This window comes from Eutrema salsugineum, unplaced genomic scaffold (genome assembly GCF_000478725.1).
Source record: "Eutrema salsugineum unplaced genomic scaffold, Eutsalg1_0 scaffold_8, whole genome shotgun sequence".
NCBI lineage: Eukaryota > Viridiplantae > Streptophyta > Magnoliopsida > Brassicales > Brassicaceae > Eutrema > Eutrema salsugineum.
In genome coordinates, this window is record NW_006256414.1 from 7,062,494 (window position 1) to 7,085,697 (window position 23,204).

The 23,204-nt window shown below is 35.4% G+C and overlaps 1 protein-coding gene and 2 pseudogenes across 3 annotated transcripts; 1 reads left to right on the top strand and 2 right to left on the bottom strand.

Moving 5' to 3' along the window:
* Positions 1-3,231: 3,231 nt before the first annotated feature.
* Positions 3,232-7,424, top strand: LOC18009924 (shaggy-related protein kinase delta). Of its 3 annotated transcripts, none has more exons than XM_006392295.2 (14): positions 3,232-3,444; positions 3,954-3,990; positions 4,080-4,305; positions 4,440-4,532; positions 4,613-4,672; positions 4,755-5,027; positions 5,222-5,296; positions 5,723-5,779; positions 5,862-6,002; positions 6,091-6,141; positions 6,295-6,390; positions 6,698-6,781; positions 6,868-6,970; positions 7,064-7,424. In XM_006392295.2, the coding sequence occupies exons 3-14, from the start codon at positions 4,168-4,170 to the stop codon at positions 7,150-7,152; spliced, it is 1,260 nt and encodes a 419-aa protein (XP_006392357.1). In that variant the 5' UTR covers positions 3,232-3,444; positions 3,954-3,990; positions 4,080-4,167; the 3' UTR covers positions 7,153-7,424. The 3 variants fall into 3 exon arrangements, with proteins under 3 accessions (XP_006392357.1, XP_006392358.1, XP_024015615.1); XM_024159847.1 differs by lacking the exon at positions 3,232-3,444 and adding an exon at positions 3,605-3,833; XM_006392296.2 differs by having other exon boundaries at positions 3,260-3,444; positions 3,954-4,305.
* Positions 7,425-10,863: 3,439 nt separating this feature from the next.
* Positions 10,864-12,008, bottom strand: LOC18009937 (annotated as a pseudogene).
* A 1,874-nt stretch (positions 12,009-13,882) lies between these two features.
* LOC112088291 lies at positions 13,883-22,845 on the bottom strand (annotated as a pseudogene).
* Positions 22,846-23,204: the final 359 nt, after the last annotated feature.

Genomic DNA, 23,204 nt, shown 5'->3' on the forward strand with positions numbered 1-23,204 from the left:
TAGTCTGATTTCTTCTTTCTATATTACAATGCTTATATACTATTAAAACAAAAGCATGATTTGTGTCCAAACAGGTTTTACTTGGTTTTATACTAATCTGTTTTTGGATAATTTCTATTTATGTTACCAAACAAATCAATTTAATGTAATATTAATAAAATAATATATTTTAATTTATATTTCATAATAAGTTCGAAAATTTAAATTTGAATTTAGATTTTTTCATAGATTTCATTAAATATAGGTTATATTATTTATTAAAAATTATAAAATAAGTTATTATTATATTTTTACAAAATAATAAATCTAATATTAATTTAGATTTAATTTAAATATTTAAATTTAAATAAAATTTCAATAAAAAAATAAAAATGATATATTATTATATATTTTTATTAAAAAAATTTAAATTTTTATATGTTCAAACTTAAAAAAATATAAAATATACAAATAATATGAATGGACGAGTTAAAATTATGTTTTAATAATTGCGGTTCTTTTCGAATTAATATAAATGGATATGTTATAATGATGTTTTTATAATCATTGTACTTTTCGTATTAATATGAATGGACGAATTAGAATAATATTTTTCTAATTGTAGTCATATATATACTAAAAAAACAAATCAATATAAGCAACTTAGTAGAAAATTATCCCTTAATAGAATATTATATATAAACAAAAATAAATCTTTATCCCTTAGTAGAATATTATATATAAACAAAAATAAAAATAAAAATTATATTATAAAATTTGATAAATTAAAAATAGTTCTCGTGCGAATGTACGAGATAAAATCTAGTTGTTTATTAAGACTTGTATTCAGTTCCTTTATAGAAAAATAGAGTAGACATTAATACACTTAATATTTAAGTGAACCAGATGAATACTCACATATCCACGTGAGATTTTTGTAATGCATTTTTTTAATCTCACAAATTAGTGACCTTATTACAGTGCAAAAATCTATTGATTATCCCCATTATACAACTGATGATAAAAACATTAAGTTGTTCTAAAAATTATTGTTCAATTTGAGCGTACAGATGAATTTTAAGACTATATGAAAATTCTCTCAACTCCTATGAAAATTTCATAGCTCTCGCTTAACCATAATCATATAAATTTTCTTTGTTTTACATCATCAGAAATAATCGTTGCAACATTAGGATATTCGTTAATCTCTAAACCCACTTTAAAAACTTTTTTGCTATTTTGGAATTGTATTTTCTAGAATACTTAATTAGACGGTAACAGTTGCCAATGAAATCTTCAAAAAACACAATCCTATTACAATACCGCACACACACACTTGTTCTTCTTCCTATTGTTTATCTCTGCTTTGTCATTAATCTCCTCATCTCTCTCTCTCTTCTCTCCTTTATTTCTCTTCCTCCTCGGTTCCTCCTCACAAACTCCTCTCCTCTATTCTTCTTCTTTTCTCTTTCTTTCTTATTACTCTTCTTATCTCTCTCGGCTTCTTACGGCTACTCCCCTTCTTTTTTTATTTTTATTTTGTTCAGTAAATAACTTGTATATAAAAAGAGATACATTAGTTGGTTTAAAGGGAGAAAATTGTAAATGTATAGTTCTAATAAATATATAAAAGAGCAGCAAATACTGACAGTAAATACATTACTCAGTCAAAATAATCCTTTAGCGTCCTATTTTTAATCTCATACATGTTAACATATAAGTTATACAATTACATAACGTATTATAAAACTATATAATTTATTAAGGGAAAACGACATATTTTCCCCTCCAAAGTTTTATATAGTAACAGATCCATCCAACCAAACTTTCGACTTCGACATAAATCTCTATAATTTGAAAGTTGAAAACGTATTTCTCCACAATTTAAAAATTCGAAACATATTTACACATAAATCCTGGTTTATTTTGGTTTACACGGTTTAATTTGGTTTATAGTGTTTCAATCCGATTTTAACCACTTAATTTTAAATTAAACCCTACAAATTGAATTAACTTTAACCAAAAATAAAAAATCAGCCAAAGTATTATAAATGGAATTCTTGAAAAGTTTTATGAGCTTGAGATCTCTAAGGATCAACCAAAAATGTGTTTTTAATTTTTTACTTTTATATGTGTTTCTAATTTTTTTTTAATTCTAAAGTGAACTTCCTTATCAGCCAAAATTGTAAAAGTCAGAAAAGAAGAGCAAGATGACAAAGAAAAAGAAAAACCTTGAGGAGTATAAGAAGAGAAGAATAAGCCAAAGAAAAGAACGGAAGAGAATATAAACTAAAATATAAAGAATAAGAAGAAGATTACAAAGCAGAAAAATTTGAGGATGAAGATGGGACGATGAAAATCAAAAAAATATTAAGCCGGAGAATGAAGACGATAAAAATGGAAAATCGGAAAAGAAAGATGGAAACAAACCAGAAAGGAAAGAAGAAGAAGAATTTTTGGAAAAAACAAATATGATAAATGAAGAAGAAGTAGAAGTTAAAGGACATAAAGAAAACAATTATAACAAAATGGAGAGAGCATTCTAGGGATAAAGAGACTAAAAAAATTAGCTGGAAAAGAGAAAGAAAAAGAACCGTTCGTAATTAAAATTATTGTATAACTGAATAAAACATTATTGGTCGTAGATTTTTACAAATAATATTAGTTATTCTTATTTTTTTTACTGGTCAAAAATCTAACATTATTGTTATATTGATCATCAATTTTTTACCAGTAACAAAGTTAATAAATTAATAATATGATTAGTTTATAAAATCTAATTGTCTGCTCAAAATGTAAGCTAAACATCTAGTTTTTTTCAGAAAAAATAAAAGAATTTTTTTTTGACCATTCAGCATAATTTTTCAGGTCGATTTAGTTTTCCAAAAATTATTCATCGATGGTTCAGAGAATTAATTAGACTCCTGATTATTGAGTAACCCTCTATATTTTAACCTGATTAAAGATTTAGACTGTGATTGGTAATCTGTGGAAACGCAATTCCGCAAAAATTTTGCCAATAAAAAAAATCTTGAATGAAAAATAAAACGCGAAAATACAGTCTGCGTTTTTGCTTAACAAAAATACAAAGAAAAATCCATTAAGCAGAAAAATGAGTATTAAATCGTTTATTCTGTAGGTTTTTTCCGTAATTCTACAATTATGCATTCCGCAAAACAGAATTATACAATGCATTACAATGAGCTTGTAAATAAGAATTTTAATTCCTTTATTTTCTCTTGAACCTCTCTCTTTTGTTTTAAAAAACGGTAAAAATCGACAAAACAAACCACAGAGAAAGAAAAATGGAAAAAACAAAGAAACAAGTAAAATCTAGTGATCAGCTTTTTCCATTTAGTGATTAAATCAACAGAAAATCCTTGTCGATTTCCCTTATTTCAATCGAAGAAGACGCTCATCAAATGCGTGATTTTTACCTTCCGTTCTTCTTCAGTACAGCTCAAGGTGATCGATCATCTTCACGATACCGCTCAGAATCAGTTGAAACGTTTTGCTTCTTTTGGCTTCTAATTGAGCAATTTCGACCTCTTTTCTTTGGAGGAATTTAGGGTTTGTTTTTATTTATAAGTAACTTACTGATTTTTCGGGGTTTTTGTTTGTGTAGAAACTGAGTAAAGGACAGGCCTTTGTCGGCTTTAGTCAAGAACAGATCTGGTTTTGTCATAATTCGTCTGGGTTTCAATTTTGCGAAAGTGGGAACCTTTACTATTAGTGTTATTACCACTATTTCAAAGTTTAATGGTGCTTCTGAAAAGCTGAAATTTTTATTACGATTTTTGACTTTTCGTGTTTCTATGTGATCACAATAACTTCAGAGTTCAGAACAAATCATTGTAAGCTTGAAAATTAGGTTCTCTGCTAATTTAATTCCTTTGTTCACATGTAAATGGTCCAAAGCTTCTGCTAATATGTCTCTTCTTTCATTTTTTCTTTGTTGGCTGAAATGTTTGTAGTGATTGATCAAGGGAACATAAGCAACTAGAGATCTTGGTGAGTTTTGCATGTTCCTATTCTCCTGCTTTTCTGCTTAAGAGCTCTGATATTTCTTTTGAAAACGACCTTACAATTCTACGAGGAAGGCCGGTGCTTTGATGGGATGGGACACCAACTTGCTAAGGTTTATGGTGCTATCAAGTACTAGTAAGTGTCATCTCAAGAACAATCACAATGGAATCACACATGGGAAATGGAGTAGGTAGTTCCAGATCCGCCAATCCTGTAAAGAACACTTCTAGTTCAGTTGATTGGTTGAACAAAGATATGCTTGAGATGAGGATAAGGGACAAGACGGAGGATGAGGAGAGAGTAAGCTTATACAGTTTTTGCATCTCCTTTTGTATCCCCTTGAGCTGTTCTAGCTTATCTTCCTTTCTCATGCGCTCATCTCTTTAATGAATTAGTTTAAAATGTATTTGACTTTTTTATTTGCTTTGTTGCAGGACAGTGAGCCAGATATCATTGATGGGGCTGGTGCAGAACCTGGCCATGTGATCAGAACCACACTCCGTGGACGAAATGGTCAATCAAGACAGGTTAGATGGTTATTGAGAATTTGTTTCTAGAATGTTAGTGAGACATAATTCTTATACAAATGTTTATCTTTGATTGGCAGACAGTCAGTTACATAGCAGAACACGTAGTGGGAACTGGTTCCTTTGGAATGGTTTTCCAAGTAAGTCAGATTATCTTTCTTCTTGTCTTACTATTGGTTAAGATCCCCCAAAGAATTCTTTTTCAATGTTTCCTTGTGGTAGGCTAAATGCAGAGAAACTGGCGAGGTTGTTGCCATCAAGAAGGTCTTACAAGACAAGCGCTACAAGAACAGAGAATTACAAATTATGCAGATGCTAGATCATCCGAATGTTGTTGGTTTAAAGCATAGCTTCTATTCAAGAACAGAAAATGAAGAGGTGTATCTGAATCTCGTCCTCGAATTTGTTCCCGAGACTGTCAATCGTACTGCCAGAAGCTACAGTAGAATGAAGCAGCTGATGCCACTGATATATGTCAAACTTTACACTTATCAGGTGATTATTTCCTGGATTTGATCTTTTTTTTTCTTGTTTCTCCTTATGTAAGCGTCATATATACTCACTCACAATTGAAGATACATTTTCTATGCAAAGGAACACCCCAAATATTGATCTAACTGTGAATTGGACCTGATAATTTGTTGGACATTCTCCAACGATTTTTGAGAATTTTATGTTATTGGGTACAGATTTGCAGGGCGCTTGCTTACCTTCATAATTGCTGTGGTCTTTGTCACCGTGATATCAAGCCTCAAAACCTGCTAGTAAGTTCCATTTAATTCTCACCGAAATGAAACTGATGACAGATTTACCTTCTTTTCTGTAAGCTATTTTCTTTCCCGCCGCATGCAAGGATTTCAAAGACACTAGTTTACATAAATATAAGACACTGATATTTACTTTCTAGAAGTTTGATCATTTGTAGTAGGTTTTATGCTGACATGATAAATATTTCGTTATAATAGGCCTGGAGGGTAGCGAGGCTATGTATACATCTAGCTAATATTAATTTCACTGGAAATGCTGTTTTGTTTCTTTGGTTCAAATATTTAGAAGTCTCTTCTTTTGATATCATAAAGAATAAACTTGCTTACCTTACCTGCCCATTCATTAAAATTTTTCTATAAAATGTGGCCTTGTTTTTATTAAACTGAACTTATATTTGGCTTTACACCGATTGTGATGTGCAGGTGAACCCACACACACATCAGCTGAAAATTTGTGATTTTGGGAGTGCGAAAGTTTTGGTAAAATCGTATCAGCTATTAGCTCTTAGTGGTTTAGTTTTATTAGTCTATGCCTGGAATATGATGTGTTCATGTTCTACAGGTGAAAGGAGAACCCAATATTTCTTACATTTGTTCGAGATACTATCGTGCCCCAGAGCTCATTTTCGGAGCCACTGAGTACACAACTGCAATAGACATATGGTCCACAGGGTGTGTGATGGCTGAACTGCTTCTTGGACAGGTTAAAGCGCTGTTTTTGCATTAGCAGTGTGCTTGTCATTCTATTTGTCACCCTCTTAGATGTGTGTGCTCTCGCGGACTTGTTTCAGCCTCTGTTTCCTGGCGAAAGTGGAGTCGATCAGCTTGTTGAAATCATTAAGGTGGTCTTTCTTGCTATCAATTCTTTGAGGATTAGTGTTGCAAGCACATGTGTTAGGCTTGGCACTGACTAATAGTTGCCTAAAAGCTTTATATAAAAGGTCTTTGTCAGCCTTTTCTTATATTCTTTCTTAATAGGCTTTCAATTGATGCAGGTTTTGGGTACACCAACAAGGGAGGAGATCAAGTGCATGAATCCAAACTACACGGAGTTTAAATTTCCGCAGATAAAACCTCATCCTTGGCACAAGGTATGCCACTAGTAATATTATCCATTATCACCTAATACTAATAAGGTGTTCGTTTATCAATTGGACTCTAGGTGTATATATTTGTTCAAGCGTTGTCTCCGTTTAGTGAGGTTGATTGGAGTATATGTCGTGAATCAACTTTCATATGAGAGACATGACCTAATGACATAGTACTGTGGAATTAAAACAACTTCTTTCTGTGTGGTCTTGATCAATGGAATGTTTGTGGCTTGCTCTATAGAAATTTTCTCCATTTTTGGCTTTATTGAGTGTTTTGCTTGCATCATGTGTTTGTGGTTAATCTCAGGTATTCCAAAAACGTTTGCCACCTGAAGCAGTAGATCTACTTTGTAGGTTCTTCCAGTATTCTCCTAATTTGAGATGCACAGCGGTAAGTTATTCATAGTTTTTCTCTGACTTTGTTACATATTTTGTCTGACTTTGTTACATATTCTACATCTCATGGTGTTCTGATAGGTGGAAGCTTGTATGCACCCGTTCTTTGATGAGTTAAGAGACCCAAACACTCGCCTCCCAAACGGTCGGCCACTTCCTCTGCTTTTCAACTTTAAACCACAAGGTACCGCTCTTTATTTGCTACTTCTTATTATGAATCTGAATATGAATCTGTGATCCTTCATCAAACTCTGTTGATGTACCTTATGTCCTACAGAGCTCTCTGGCATCCCTCCTGAAACCGTGGACCGGCTTGTCCCAGAACATGCCCGTAAGCAGAACCTCTTCATGGCGTTGCACTCGTAACTTGTTTTCTGCGCAGCATATCGGTGTTCTCTTCTCTATAAGCTTTCTAGCAGCTCTCAGTCTTTGGTTTCGGTGAGGTCTTTCTCCCTTCGTCACTCTCTCTATGTTTGTGTTTTTTGCCAATCTTTGTTGTGTCGAAGTGGCGATGCATGAATATTACACTACTTTGTTGGACGGTGATATAGAGAACAGATATATATGTATACTTGTTAACATTTTGAAAGACTCAAATGTGGACTGACAATTCCAAGCCATAACACATTATCCAAAAATATTGTTGATATAAGCTGATTATCTGTGGTTCAGATTGGTTTAGATTCGAACATAAACAAGAACGCACAGGACGTTTGTGAAAGTTTTTATCCTTTCATACAAGTGACAACAGAATCCAAAAAAAAAAAAAATTGATTCATAACAAAACAAACTACAATGTAAAAATCTCCTAAAATTTGATAAGAGGTGCTGGACCGAAACATGAGCAAGAACACATAGGAAGTTTGTTCGTTTGACCTATATATATTATTAAACTGAGACTAAGCAATTGGTAGATATTAAAATGCCAAAAATGAAAAACCAGAATGTGTTTGTCCAACCCAAAACAAAAAAACCACAATGTAAAATAATACTTCTTGTTCTCTTCATCTAAAAGTCTCTTAAGGGATGGGATCAAACTAGGAACATAAACAGAGCAGTGTCGTATCGTACCAACCAAATCATGTATTATAATCTCTCCTCACATTATACACCTCGCAATCCCGTATAGTCTTGTGGCTACAACACATGACGAAGCTCTTTCCGTATATATTATCATCGACCAAGTAACTTGTGTAAGAACGAGAATATGAGCAGACAAGAAGAATCAATTAAACAATCGAATGGATTCCGCAAATTCTCTATTTGCTTTATTAGAAATCACTTAAACATACTCTTTACATGTTGTTTAATCAAAATTACGCAACATCACAACTTGATTTGTCACTGACCAATTTCTAATCTATCCAAGAACTCTAGAACACTTTTGTTTTTCTGTTCTAAATCTCGACAGCTAACTCTAACGCTTATGTGTTACAAGTCTTATATACTCTACAACTCCTCAAATTGGAATCTTCCTTTTCTTTAGATTTGATATTTTCCACGATTTTGCTGACTTCTTTAGCTCTACTCACGTCATGCCACGTCAACTCTTTTTCATGACATAATTTTCTTCGCTAAGACAATCTTGTGTTGCATAGACAATTATGTTGTGTAACCACCTCGTTCCTTGGTGCTAACAATCTTCCCTTTTTTGTCTGAGTGTGACACCTCAAACATTTTGCATCCTGAGCTTCTTTATTCTCTGCTCTCTCAATCTGGATCTGTTTCTTCCATCTATTCTTCTCCTGCTTGAGTGCACACTCAGAGAAAAATAACAAGAATAACACAAGGAAATCCTTCATCATTCCTAACACTTCATCTGTTGTCTCCTTTTGTTTTATTTCTTCAAGGACACCACCCTTTTTCTGAATGTTGTTTTGATTTGTAGTGCTTGTGAACAAAACATCAATGTTAGTAGCTTCTTCTTTGCTGGTTTCACACAACTCCTCGTGACGTTCATTGATTTCTGCAAGTACCAAATTGCACACAACATTATTTTGTGTAACACAGACCTCTGCAGTTTTCTTAGATTCAACTAGTTCCGATCTCTGCATCAATGCTATCTTGGTCTCAGCTGACTGTCTAGAATACAGATGTTTCTTGACTATCCACACCTTCCCATAGTGTCTTCTCTCAAGGTAGCAATTGTTGTTACTCCAAGCCTCTCTGATTTTCTTCTTTAACTCAAAACAATTTCTCTTAAAGTGACCACTCTTTTCACAATAGTAGCATGCTTTTTTTTTTTTCTCTGAGAACTTCTTTCTCTAAAGAAACATCTGACCCATTAACTTCCACTTCAATATCCTTGTTTATCTCTTTTTTCTCCACTGTTGGAGCATTCTCAAGCTCAAGAATATTAACTTTAGCTTCCAAGAGAGCTTTATCTTTCTGCAACTGCAGGTTGTCATAGCTTAATTTTACCCAGTTATCATAAAGCAGTCGATACTCAGCCTTGACATCAATTTCATCATCTTCATCTGATTCAGGTTCAGAATCAGATTCCTTTTCGTTGATTTCTTTCCCAGGTTTCATAATTCCATGCAAGGCCACGAAATTAAGACCATCTTCATCTCTGTATGACTCTGTATCACTGCAACTTTGAACAATTTTCTTCTTCCTTTTCTGTGTTACACAGTTTGCTTTTGTGTGACTGTAATTGTTGCACGCATTACACTTGATTCCTTTTTCCTTGAACGATGGACAAACTGCTTTGACATATTCAATGCCATGACACTTGTAACACTCAACTTCATGTCTTTTCTGTCTTCGTTCGTTTATTGAAAATCTTTCAGTGAATGTCTTAAACCAGAGATCTACTTCTTCTTCAAGTTTTTAAAACATCAAGCGAACATCTTCTTCAATTTTTTGAAACTTGTGCTGGTCTTCATCAACTGTAAATGCTAGATCTCTTATAACTTTGGGTGATTTAGATTCCATTTCCATCTCCTCAGCCTTTAACATCCCTACAGTCTCAGTAAACTTAAGCTCATCAGTATTCATCGTCATCTTAATCACAGCTTTCCGTGATGCAAATTTAGCAGGCAAGCATCGCAAAAATTTCTTCACCAATTTTGCGTCTTTGTATTGTTTACCCAAAACTCGTGCTTCATTAGCTATTGAACTGAGCTTGGCACTGAATTCTGATATCTTCTCATCGTCACTCATTCTAATGTTTTCAAACTGAGATGCAAGCAAATCTAGCTGTGTTCTCCTGACGTTTGATGTACCCTCAAAAGCATTTTGTAGTATATCCCATGCTTCCTTAGCTGATTCACACCCTTGTATTAATTCAAATTTTTTTTGATCCACCGAATTAAAGATTTTGTTCAATGCCTTCCAATTAAATTTTGATAGCCTTTTTTCTGTTGCGGTCCACCTTGTCTTGGGTTTAATTTTCTTCATCCCATCTTGTGATGTCACACACGGTTCTTCCCAAACATACTCAATCGCTTTGCCTCCTCATCGATTCCACTAATATTAGCCCTCATTCTCAGTTTCCAATACCCGTAATTTGTATCATCTAACAACAAGGGACTACAAACACCAATTAGTTGTGCAGATGTTGTCATATTCTCTTCTCAGGATCTCACCTTTGTTCGAAGCATACTCCTTCGGCTAGGTGTCCTGCTCTGATACCAATTGTAAGAACGAGAATATGATTAGACAAGAAGAATCAATTGAACAATCGAACGGATTCCGCAAATTGTCTATTTGCTTTATTAGAAATCACTTAAACACACTTTTTACAAGTTGTTTAATCACGTAACATCACAACTTGATTTGCCACTGACCAATTTCTAATTTACCCAAAAACTCTAGAACACTCTTGTTCTCCTGTTCTAAATCTCGACGGCTAACCCTAACACTTAGGTGTTACAAGCCTTATATACTCTACAACTCCTCAAATTGGAATCTTCCTTTTCTTTAGATTTGATATCCTCCACGATTTTGATGACTTCTTTAGCTCCACTCATGTCATGCCACGTCAGCTCCTTTTCACGGCATAATTTTCTTTGCTAAGACAATCTTGTGTTGCACAGACAAGTATGTTGTGCAACCACCTCGTTCCTTGGTGCTTCAACTTGTATATTGGTCGTCTTTTGAACAAGGGATGTTAGGTATTAAGACACTCATGAACTTAATTCACTCCACGTCTCCACATCGTCTTCATTAATAATTTTCTTCTTTGTGACCCAAATCTTAATCTTCTCTGTTATATAGCATTGTTCTAACAAAGAAAATCAATCTCCCTTGTAAACCGCCAGGAAATGCCTATGTTGTTTCACAGTGCACGGTAGAATACAGAAAGACTTCAGTATCTCTTTCAAAAAATCAAAGATTCGGACAAAACACTCAGTGCACAATGAGATTATAATCAGTCCAATACAAATTTACATTCAGGGACACATTGTTATAAGATAATGTTCCTTTGTATTGTTTCCATTCAGGGACACACTGATGGGTTTTGAGATTATAATCAGTTTGTATTGTAAACATTCCTTCATGATATAGGTTATCATCAACAAACTTCCATGCATTGGTTGCAAATTCGTAGATGGCCATTCTCAGGTTGCTAGTATACCCAACGATCTTATATCTCCTTTCTGGTCTACTATTATCGTAACCCATGCCAATTATATACAATCTCCATTGGTTAAGCTTGATATCAATCAACCTAGCCTGTCTCAAACACGGGTTCCAAACTGTGGCTCCTTCATTAGACTTGTCATAAAAGAAGAAGAGCCCATCGCAGTTAAACGAGGCTAAACCGTGAGTATCAAAGGAAGTGGTTAACTCACGCACTTTTATGTTGTCATTGAGATTGAGGCTTGTCGAATAAATCTTGGATTTGGTCTGTAACATGAATTCTGAGGGAGCTCTTGCGCAAGCAAAGTGGTTGTTGACGAATCTCCTCTCCTTGAAAAGAGCGTTCCATTCTCTACAAACGGCTCCGAAGCGAACTAGAGATTGAGGTGGAACCCTAGTGAGTATCTCTTCCTTCAACTCTGACCGAAGCTTTCTCGACACCATTAGGTTTTGTTTGTGATTTTTTTTATCCTTATCTTATAGCATGTGCATCGGTAGAAACTCATAAGAGTTTTTAAAAAATATTTTAATATCAAAACTTAAGTCAAAAAGTAGAAAGAGAGAATAAAAAAAAGGAGAAGAAGAGAGAGAAAGAAAGCGACATGTTACCCCTTCCCCCAATAAAAACTTGACATATTGCCTTTTCTCTTCATTCTCCAATAATATGTTGACATTTGTCAAATAAGAAACGTTCTTCAGTCTTTTAATTAAGAGACGTTTCTTCCCTTTTGACATTATCTAGATTTTTTTAAAAGAAAAATGCCTAAGATACTCTCTTAAAGATTCCATTGAACATGCTCTTAAGTGTTGATTGTTTCAACCTCTATCACCCGTGATTGGTAGTGGTAAGTAGCGTTTTATAACAATCATAGAAATTGCTCACTGCGTATCGTTTTGTACGCTGAAATCTAAAAGCTAATTCCCGTAAGCGTTTGCAGTTTCAGACGATAGCGGGTAGGTAAAAAAAATTAATGCTAGAAAAAAAGAAAAAAAAATATTATGTTAAAAAATATTATGAAACTCTAATCATACCGTATTGTCTCCTGTATATATAAATCCTAACCATACCAGTTATATTTATCAAGTTTCAGTCTTCGTACACTAATCATGGCTTTCATACTTATTAAGAAAGTCAAGACACAAACGTGAGTGCCATAAAATTATGGAGAAATTGGATCTATTGAATAAATTTTAGATCATGCATATAACAAATCCTGAGTATCCAAAATCCTGAAGATCCACGTATTGAAGCAAATTTTTTCTAGTTTGTTACATTACTAGACACAATTTTGGGTGATGTTCCCAACAATTGAAATAAAACATATCATTATAAAAATTATTAGTTTTTGAATAATTATTCAGTATATAATTTTTTATTATTAATTATATTAAACCAGTGATTTTGATATTTAACATAATAATATAGTTTTTTTATGTTTTTTATAATTATTATGTTTTTTTGTTATTAAATATATTATATTTTTTGTAAGTTTATGTTTAGCTGCTGATACATCTGCTGGTTAGTCAGTCAAAAATGTTCCGCAAAAATACCAATTTTCAATTGTTAAACCAATCGTGCAAACTACTAAATAATTCCCGAAATCGCAAGAGCCAATTTCTGCAAACTCTCGCGGTGCCTTTAAACCAGTTAAACCCTTAGAGCATGTGCAACCAGGTATTTTAGAAGGACTTCTGAAGGTTTAGGGTATTTAATTAAATTAAAAAGAAAAAATTTGGCAAGAGACGTTTCTTAATTAAGAGCTGTAATTAAGAGATGCCTCTTAAATACATGTGGGGTTGTTTGAGTGGATGAAAAAGTTGAAGAAGAAATGTGTAGAATCAACGGTGGATGATGGAGAAAGTGTAGAATCATTATTATAAGAATTTTTTTTTTTAAAAAATCTAATTGGATTTCTACCATTGGACCTCCTAAAAATGAAAGTTTCTTTGATTGGTCTCTTAATCAAGTTTAATAATATAAAAATATTTAAGAAACCCAAAAGGTCTCTCTTATTGCACATGCTCTTAGGCCTTAGACTATATACAATGATTATAATTTTCAACATCCTTTTTTTTCTCTTTTAACACTCCACATCATCTTCTCTCTTTTCCACTTAATTATTCAACAAACAATTCAACTTTTACATTTACAATGGTTTTATTTAATAAAAATTCAACACTCAACCCCACAACTTTTACTTTATATTTTTATTATGTTTTATGATTATATAGTACAAATTAATAATAATTTTGAATAAAACTAAATTAAGTACTTAAAATTAAAAAAAACATTTATATTTTAACTACATTTTTAATTAATAAAAATGAAAATAGAAATAATTATTATTAAAACAATTAAAATTATGAAAACCTTAAAATTAAATACAATACATGAATAAGCATATGAAAAAAAAGTAAATAAAACACACATAGTACTTTAAAAATTATGATAGACTCAACTCACAAACAATGAAATTTTCAAATCACACACAAATACTTTAACATCTCTTTAATCATGGAACATTCCGAATTTTGCCCATATGTGTTTGACGAGATCTGCTTGCAATTTGTGATGTATATTTGAATCAAAACTCGGATCTAGCACGGACATGATTTGCAAATGCAGGTAACACCTCGGTCAAAAAAATGGCTGTGGTGTAGTAGACCCACTTGCCTCAGACTGATCATAATCAGTCCAATTCTGAGAATATGTATCTCGTTCATCTTCAACAATCATATTATGCAATATTATACATGACCTCATAATTATAGCCAAATCGGCTATATCCCACAAGCGAGCTGGTTCGTGAAAGATTTTGAATCGAGCCTGCAACACTCCAAATGCATGTTCGATGTCCTTACGACATCCCTCCTGACATTGTGCAAATAACTTATATGGTTCACTATGAGGAAGTCTAATTGATTTGACGAATGTCGGATAAGAAGGATAAATACCGTCAGCTAGATAGTATGCCATATTATATAGACGTTGGTTCACGAAGAAGTTTACTCTTGGAGTGTTTCCTTTTTCAACATCATCGAACACTGGTGAACGGTCAAGAATGTTTATATCGTTCAACGTGCCTGGGCATCCAAAAAAAGCATGCCAGATCCATAGGTCATAAGATGCAACTGCTTCAAGAATAACAGTGGTTGTTCCCTTATCTCCCCGAGTATATTGACCTTTCCAGCCTTTAGGACAATTTTACCATTCCCAATGCATGCAGTCGATGCTCCCAATCATCCCCGGGAACCCCCATATCTCACTAACATGTAAAATTCTTTGCAGATCATCTTGATTTGGTGCTCTGAGATACATTTTCTCATACAGTTGTATGATTCCTTTACAGAATCTACGCAAACACTCCAATGCTGTAGTCCCTCCTATCTTGATGTATTCATCTACTGCGTCGGCCGCCACACCATATGCTAACATTCGCATGGCTGTGGTACATTTTGCTAATGGAGATATACCTTCTTTATTGGCTGCGTCAACTCTTTGGGTGAAGTAGTTGTCACTGCTTGATAGGTCCCCAACGATCCGAAGCACTACACGAAAACAGTTTTTTACCGACTATATTTTGCGACTCATTATGTAGTCGTTAAAATTACCGACTACTAAACGACTACTTGACGACTACCCTGCGACTAAACAACTTTAGTCGCCAATTCGTCGTCCATTAGCGACCACAAAATGTCGTCGTATAACAGTCGCCAATTGGCGACTAATGTACGACTCATATGTTGTCGGTAAACTGTTGTCGTTAAATAGTCGTAATTTGGCGACTAAAAAGCGACTGTTACGGCGAATCGCAAAAAATAAAACACGTGTTTTACGTTTTGTGGTTGGTGTATCTACTTTTAACGACTATTGGTTTGTAGTCGTATAATGGACGCAAAACAGTCGCAATTTAGTCGGGAAAATATCTATATATACAGCTTAGCGATTTCTCGGCTGAATCACAACGGTGTCTTGGCTGAATCATAATTTTCGGCTGAATCACAATTACGATTTTTTTTTATAAAATGTCAGGAAATTCTAATTATAGAGAATGGATGTATAAGAAGATTGATGAAAAGACGGGGAATTTCTCGGCTGAATTTGTAAAAGGAATGGAGCAATTCATGAATTTTGCAAACAATCAGCCTCTGACACAAAGCAATGGTGGCAAGTTTTACTGCCCTTGTAGTGTTTGCAAAAATTGCAAATTTTTACCGGGAATAAAAAATTGGAATCATTTGTATAGTAAAGAATTCATGCCGGATTATTATATTTGGTATAAGCATGGAGAAGAAATTACTGATCTGGATTATGGAACTAGTTCTGTTGATACAACTCATATAAGTGGGAGTGAAGAAGATCAAATGGGTCATATTGCTGAAAATAGTTATATGCATATGGTGAATGATGCATTTCATGATAACTATCATCAAGGTGATAACTATCATCAAGGTGATAACTATCAGAATGTACAAGAACCTGTTCATAACCATTCCCAAAAGTTTTACAACCTCTTAGATGCTGGAAAAAAACCTTTATATGATGGTTGTCGGGAAGGCCACTCACAGTTATCCTTAGCTGCTCGGTTCATGCAAAATAAGGTGGATTATAATATGAGTGAAAAGTGTGTGGATTCGTGGGCTTCTTTGTTTACCGAGTATCTACCTGACGGGAATAATGCAACCAGTTCCAATTACGAGACAGAGAAACTGATGGGAAATTTAGGCCTCCCATTTCATAAAATTGATGTTTGTATTAACAATTGTATGATCTTCTGGAAAGAAGATGAAATGTGGGAGGAATGTAAATTTTGTCAAGCACCAAGGTATCAGCCGAACGAAGGTCGACGACGATCACGAACTAGAATATCATATAGTCGTATGTGGTATCTACCTATTGCTGACAGATTGAAGAGAATGTATCAGAGCAAGAAGACGGCAGCGGCAATGAGATGGCATGCAGAGCAACAAGCACAGGAAGGAGAAATGTGTCATCCCTCTGATACTGCGGAGTGGAGATATTTTCAAGATCTACATCCCCAGTTTGCCGAAGAACCTCGTAACATTTATCTTGGATTATGTACAGATGGGTTCAATCCTTTTGGCATGTCTCACAATCATTCCTTATGGCCTATGATCTTGACTCCTTACAATTTACCCCCAGGTATGTGCATGAAGACAGAGTACTTATTCCTTACAATATTGAATTCTGGGCCTAATCATCCGCGAGCTAGTCTTGATATCTTCCTCTGCCCACTTATCGAGGAGTTAAAAGAATTATGGTCAGTTCTTGAATCAAAATTTCAAATTAAAAGCTGTGTTGATGTGGACGATAAGCGACTTTCCGGCGTATGGTATGTTATCTGGATGGACGACCCACGGTAAATTGTCTTGTCCAATTTGCATGGAAGACACAAAGGCTTTTTATCTGCCAAATGGAAGGAAGACGTGTTGGTTTGATTGTCATAGAAGGTTTCTTCCTCAGGGTCATCCATTAAGGAAGAATAGAAAAGACTTTTTGAAGGGTAGACACGGTATCAATGAGTATCCACCAGAGTCTTTAAACGGTGAGCAAGTTTATACCGAGCGGAATGAATCTGTCAAGCCCCCAAAAACATCGGAGTGTGGTGGAAACGGTCATGAAAAAAAGAAGGCTGGATACGGGAAGTTGCATAACTGGCACAAAGAAAGCATATTTTGGGAGTTGCCGTACTGGACGGACCTCAATCTCCGACATAGTCTTGATGTAATGCATATAGAGAAGAATTTTTTCGACAACATCATCAATACTCTTATGAGTGTGGCAGGAAGATCAAAAGACACAATCAAGTCAAGATTGGATGTAGAACGATTCTGTGATCGAGCTCACTTACACGTTGATGCGAATGGTGAAGCACCTTTTCCTGTATACACATTGGAAGAAGCTGACAGGAAAAAATTATTGGAATGCGTGAAAATGGTACAATTCCCAGACAGTTATGCGGCAGACTTAGCAAGTTGTGCTGATATAGAGAAAGGAAAGTTTTCAGGCATGAAGAGTCATGACTGCCATGTTTTTATGGAATGGCTACTTCCATTTTCACAATGTCCATCTTGCATTATCAGGTACTTTGTTATAAATCAAATCAGTTTAATTTATAATTAAGTATAATTACTATATTATATTAACCACTTGAGTTTGAATATTTTAGGGGTTGGAGGATTCTTCCGTGACTTATGTTCTAGAACTTTGCAAAAAGACCGTGTCAAAATTCTGAAACAAAACATTGTTTTAATCTTGTGCAATTTGGAAAAGATCTTCCCACCCTCGTTTTTTGACGTGATGGAGCACCTCCCTATACATCTCTCCTATGAAGCTGAATTAGGAGGTCCTGTGCAGTATAGATGGATGTATCCTTTTGAAAGGTTTTTCAAAAAGTTGAAGGCAAAAGCAAAGAACAAAAGATATGCGTCAGGATCGATTGTTGAATCGTATATCAGTGACGAGATAGCTTATTTCACAGAGCATTAGTTTGCTTCAAATATACAAACGAAATCAAGGTAAATTTTAAAATATATTTCAAATATACAAATGTGTTTACTTTGGCTAAATTAAATCCGTTTTCATTAATTTGGTCAGGTTAACAAGATTCGATGAAGGTGAAGCCCCCGTATTTGATGTCCCTGGAGTTCCTGAAATATTTACTCACATAGGACGTCCAAGTGGTCAAATGCATGAAATATGGCTTTCAGAGAAAGACCATCGAGTCGCACATGCATATGTTTTGCGAAATTGTGAATACTTTCAGCCTTTTGAGAGGTATACATAATTTAGCATTTCTCAGTCGATCTATTAATATAATCTACTACTAGTTTTGTACTGATTATATGTTCATCACGATGTAGTATGTTTGAAGATTATATCGCTACAAAATATCCAGCACTCTCTGAACAAGAAGTTTCCGCAAAAAGAGCTGATGAGTATCCTGCATGGGTGAAAGACTATGTAAGTCTAATTAATTAAAATTCATAATTATGAATATTTATTAAAACAATGATAAATTATTTTTATGTCTGCAGGTTACTTACTGGAATGCCACAAATCCTTTTCCTATTTGGGTTCAAGACATAGTACACGGACCTGTAAATAAGGCAAAAACCTGGCCTATCTATTTTACCCGAGGATATTTGTTTCATACGCAGAATCATGGAATTGGACGGAAGACATGTAACTATGGGGTCTGTGTCAAAGGAGAAAATTATACGGATGCATCAGATGATGCTGATTTCTACGGGACCTTAACTGATATCATACAACTGGAGTATGAGGGAATGGTAAATTTGAAGATCACACTTTTTAAGTGTAACTGGTATGACCCTGTTATTGGTAGAGGCACTCGAAGGAGCAATGGCGGCATTGTTGATGTTCTTTCATCAAGAAGATATAACAAATATGAGCCATTTATTCTGGGTATATATAACTAAATATTTACATACATATTTTATATATAGTTATTGACATTTGTATATGTTGATATTTCACAGCTTCTCAAGCGGACCAAGTTTGTTTCATCCCGTATCCATACCGGAGGAGACCGAAACAGTTGTGGCTTAACGTGTTAAAAATAAATCCGAGAGGAAATATTTCTGGAGAATATGAAAACAAAGAACCTGCTCTATTGCAAGAAATTAATGATGATGCTGTCATGCTGACTACGATTGAGGATCTCGTGGTTGACAACCGAGTGCACGGGGTGAATCCGATAAATCTTGATTTCGACGTTGGAGATGCAGAACCTGATGATGAATTTCATTGTAATTTATCCTCTTCAGATGATGATGAGGAGGCCGAGGAAGAACCTTACTAGATTGTCTGAATCATTGTATTCTACTTTTCTATTTTAAATCAAACAATGTAATGAATAAGTTGTATAATTAAGTATGTTAATCTTGTCTATTACTAATAAAAACATTGCGACTAAATGGCGACCGGAAAACGACTACGGAACTCTTGCGACTGAAGACCGACTAATCAACGACTACATTGGCCCATTTAACTAATTTAAAAATCAGGCCTAAGAAAGCCCAAGCCCGATTAATCCTCCAATTTATACGACCTAAACCCGACTAATTAACGACTACTGTGGCCCATTTAACTAATTAAAAATCAGGCCCAATTAAGCCCAATTACCGATTAATTCCCCCAAATCAACGAAATCCCTAAAATTTCCCTAATTCCCTAACCCCGGAAACCCTAATCTCTCTTCCCCTTCTTCGATCTCTCTTCCCCTTCTTCAAATCTCTCTTCCCCTTTGTCCAATCTCTCTTCCCCTTTGTCCAATCTCTCTTCCCCTTTGTCCAATCTCTCTTCCCCTTTGTCGAATCTCGACCATTAACCCCTTTCCGAACCGATGCCTGGGAATGGAAGGAAGAAATACCGACGAGGTGCTTCTTCATCGGCACGGAGAACCAAGTCGCCTCTTCCAGTGCAGTACGAGTTCACTCCGGCGAGCGATAACCGGTCTCCACCACCGGTTGTCCCCTCCTTCACGCATGTGAGGGAATATCCACCGCCGCAGCAACTTTTCGCATCACCGACTCCACAGCCTCATAGTAGAAGCTCAGACTCTCAACCTCACACCTCTCAGAACTCACACCGTCGCACCTCTCAACAGGACTTCTCACACCGTCGCACCTCTCAACAGGACCTCTCAGCATCTCCCCTTTCTCAAGACCGGACTTCTCAATCATCTCAAGCTCAAACCGCTCGCTCAGCTGAAGCTCAGAGTTCTGGTGAAGAAGCTTCCTTTGAAGAATGCACTGCAAACCTCGCGGAAGACCAGCTGAGAATCCTTAATGCACTGCTTACCAAGCCTGGCCGGGAAGAGTATACGACGGTCCTCTCTCCCACTCCGAAGCCTAATACAACATGGTAAGATTCTCTATCCTCCTTATCTCTGTTTCATTTCTCTTTGTTTGTGTTAATTAGTGTTGATTCATTTCCATTGTTCCATTTGTGTTGATCATTTGCATTGTTTCGTGTCTTACTAGGTTCGGTCGTTACAAGTCTTCATTGACTAGGAAGATTACTAAAATCTTCACAAACAAGTTCGATGGTGAGTTCTATTCTTGGACTTGTGTGCCTCGGGAAAGACAAGAAAGATACTTCGTGGAATTTGCGGTAATGTTCTACCATTTCATTTTATTTTTGTTTGGTTTTTGCTTACTGTTCAATATCATATCTATTAATATGCATTACTAACATCATCTTTTCTATTTTCATGCTAGAAAACCCATACATGGGATCCTTTAATCATCGGAGTGGTCCAAGAGCATTTTGAGGCTATCTGTCAACGCAGGATGAAAGACATGGTGAGTACGTGTAGAACTTCTCGGGAGCAGCCGAACTGGATCAACGACACACTGTGGAAGAAGATGATTAAGGTCTGGGATACTGATGACTGCAGAGAGAGGAGTGCGACAACATCAGCGGCTCGGTTGTCTGAACGTGGAGGTCTAGGTCCGCATGTACAGCTATCAGGACAGAAGTCATACCTTCAAATCCAGCAAGAGATGGTATGTTACCTTGTCCATTTTTAGTATTCAAATCATTTCATTTCAAAAATCATTTTCATACCTTACCTTATTCATCATTTTTCAGGAGGAGGAATTGGGAAGACCAGTGAGTCTTGGTGAAGTTTTCATCAAGACTCACACAAGACCAGATGGCACTTATGTTGATCGAAAAGCTCAGGCTGTAGCTGAAACCTATAAGAAGAACTTGGAAGCCAAGTTTGCTGAGCTCTGGACAGACATAGGAGAGAACAACGAGCTATCTCCTCGGCCTGAGCTATCCATAGCATAGGACAACGAGCTATTTCTTCAGGTATGCTCTTTTTTTGTTTGTTTTTTGTGTTTTACGCAATAGCTGTTTGTATGTTTGGTTTTCATACTAATCACTCTTCTTTTTTTTGCAAGTCGACTTTCACCAATGAGAGAGGAGTACCTTTTGGTGTAGGAAGCCTTTCTCAGTCACTTGTCAACGGCAAAAGGAAGTACCCTGGAAGCACTCTTGCATTCAACACACTGCAAGATCAATTACAACAAGCTCACAAAAAGATAGAAGAACAGGCGGCTGAGAATGCAAGGCGTGAAGCAGAGCATACCAAGGTTGCAGCTGCCCAACAAGCCAAGATCGAGCAATTGACATTGCTCGAAAGGTACCTAAGCGAAACTGATCCAGGGTTCTTGGACTTCAAGGCTACTCACTCTGTTCCCACGTCTTCACCTCCAACCCCTGTTACAACAGCTGCTGCAACTGGTGATGCTCCAAACGGTGCTTCAACAGCTCCTCCAACCGATGCTTCAACAGCTCCTCCAACTACTGCTCCAACTACTCAACCGCAAGATCCTCTAGGTTTCTCATCTCTATCAAACTCATTTTGATTGTCTCCTTTATTTTGTGAACTTGACTCCAATGGTTGAATATGGTTTTTGTGCAATGGTTGGATATGGTAACCATTGGATTTGGTAATGTTTTGTTTTGGGAACAACGGTTTTATTTGTCATGATGTAATACATTTTAGGAAACAATGCTTTTAATTTTTATGGCAAATGGTTCTTATATGAAGTTTTTGTTTACTGCATTTTGTATTTGCATTTTGTATTTGGTTTAGAATTGATTTTAGATACCAAAATTAGCACCATCAATAAGCATTACCAACTTTTGTAATCCGCAAAGAAAATAGTCGCAAATTGGACAGAACTTAGTTGTAATTCAATCGCAATTTAGTCGCTAATTAGTCGCTAATTTTTCAAACCAGTTGTTACGTAGTCGGTAATCAGTCGTATCCAAATCACTATGTTGTCGTTAATTAGTCGCAAAAGTAGTCGCCAATATAGTCGCCAACTGGTCGTAGATTGGTCGTTAAACTTAACGACTAATTAGCTACTCCTTTAAACGACTAACTAGCGATTACAATGCAGTCGGTAGATAATCGTAACTTAGTTGTACAACAGTCACCAAATATTACGACTAATCAACGACTGATAAACGTCATCATCTTTTAGTCGGCATTTAGTCGTGAATGTACGACTGATTAACGACTGTTGTGATTTGCGACTAAATATTTCCGACTCGATGCATTAGTCGGTAATTAGACGTTAATAAAGAATTAGCGACTAAACCCCGACTAATTGTGGTGTCGCAAATTACCTGTAATCTTGTAGTGGAAGAAAAACATGCTTCCGCATCCGGAATCGCCAACGAAACATTGCATCATCATATGTAGGTTGATTGGCAAAGTAGTCGTCAATCAGTCTTTGGTTTGCCGCTTCATGATATCGCCTGAAGTATTTTCTCTTGCTAGGAAGTGGATAGTCTTCCTCTATTTTGTTTCGACGCTCCCTAAACCGGTTGAGAATAAACCTCTCTTCAATTTTGGACTGTCTTTTGTAAGCTTTGATATTAAAAGGAAATTCTGATGGATCCATTGATATCTTTTAGAAAGATGATATTTGAGGTATTGGTAAATCAATAGGAGAATAAGCCCTTATTTATAAGATAATAGCACCAACAAAATATGTGGTTGGAGAGTTGGATTGAAATTGAGTGGACGAAATCAAAAGAATTAGATAAGGAATAGATTTCTCTCATAAAAAGCCAAAATCATGGATTCGATAAAGATTGGCTTGAAATTGAGTGGGTGAGATTGAAAATACTGGATAAAGATTAGATTCTCCCAATAAAAGCCGAAAGTGACAAATTGAATAAAGATTGGATTGAAATTGAGTTGAGGAAATAAAAATAAAATTTATAAGTAATCTTATAAACCCTTATAAATAATCTTATA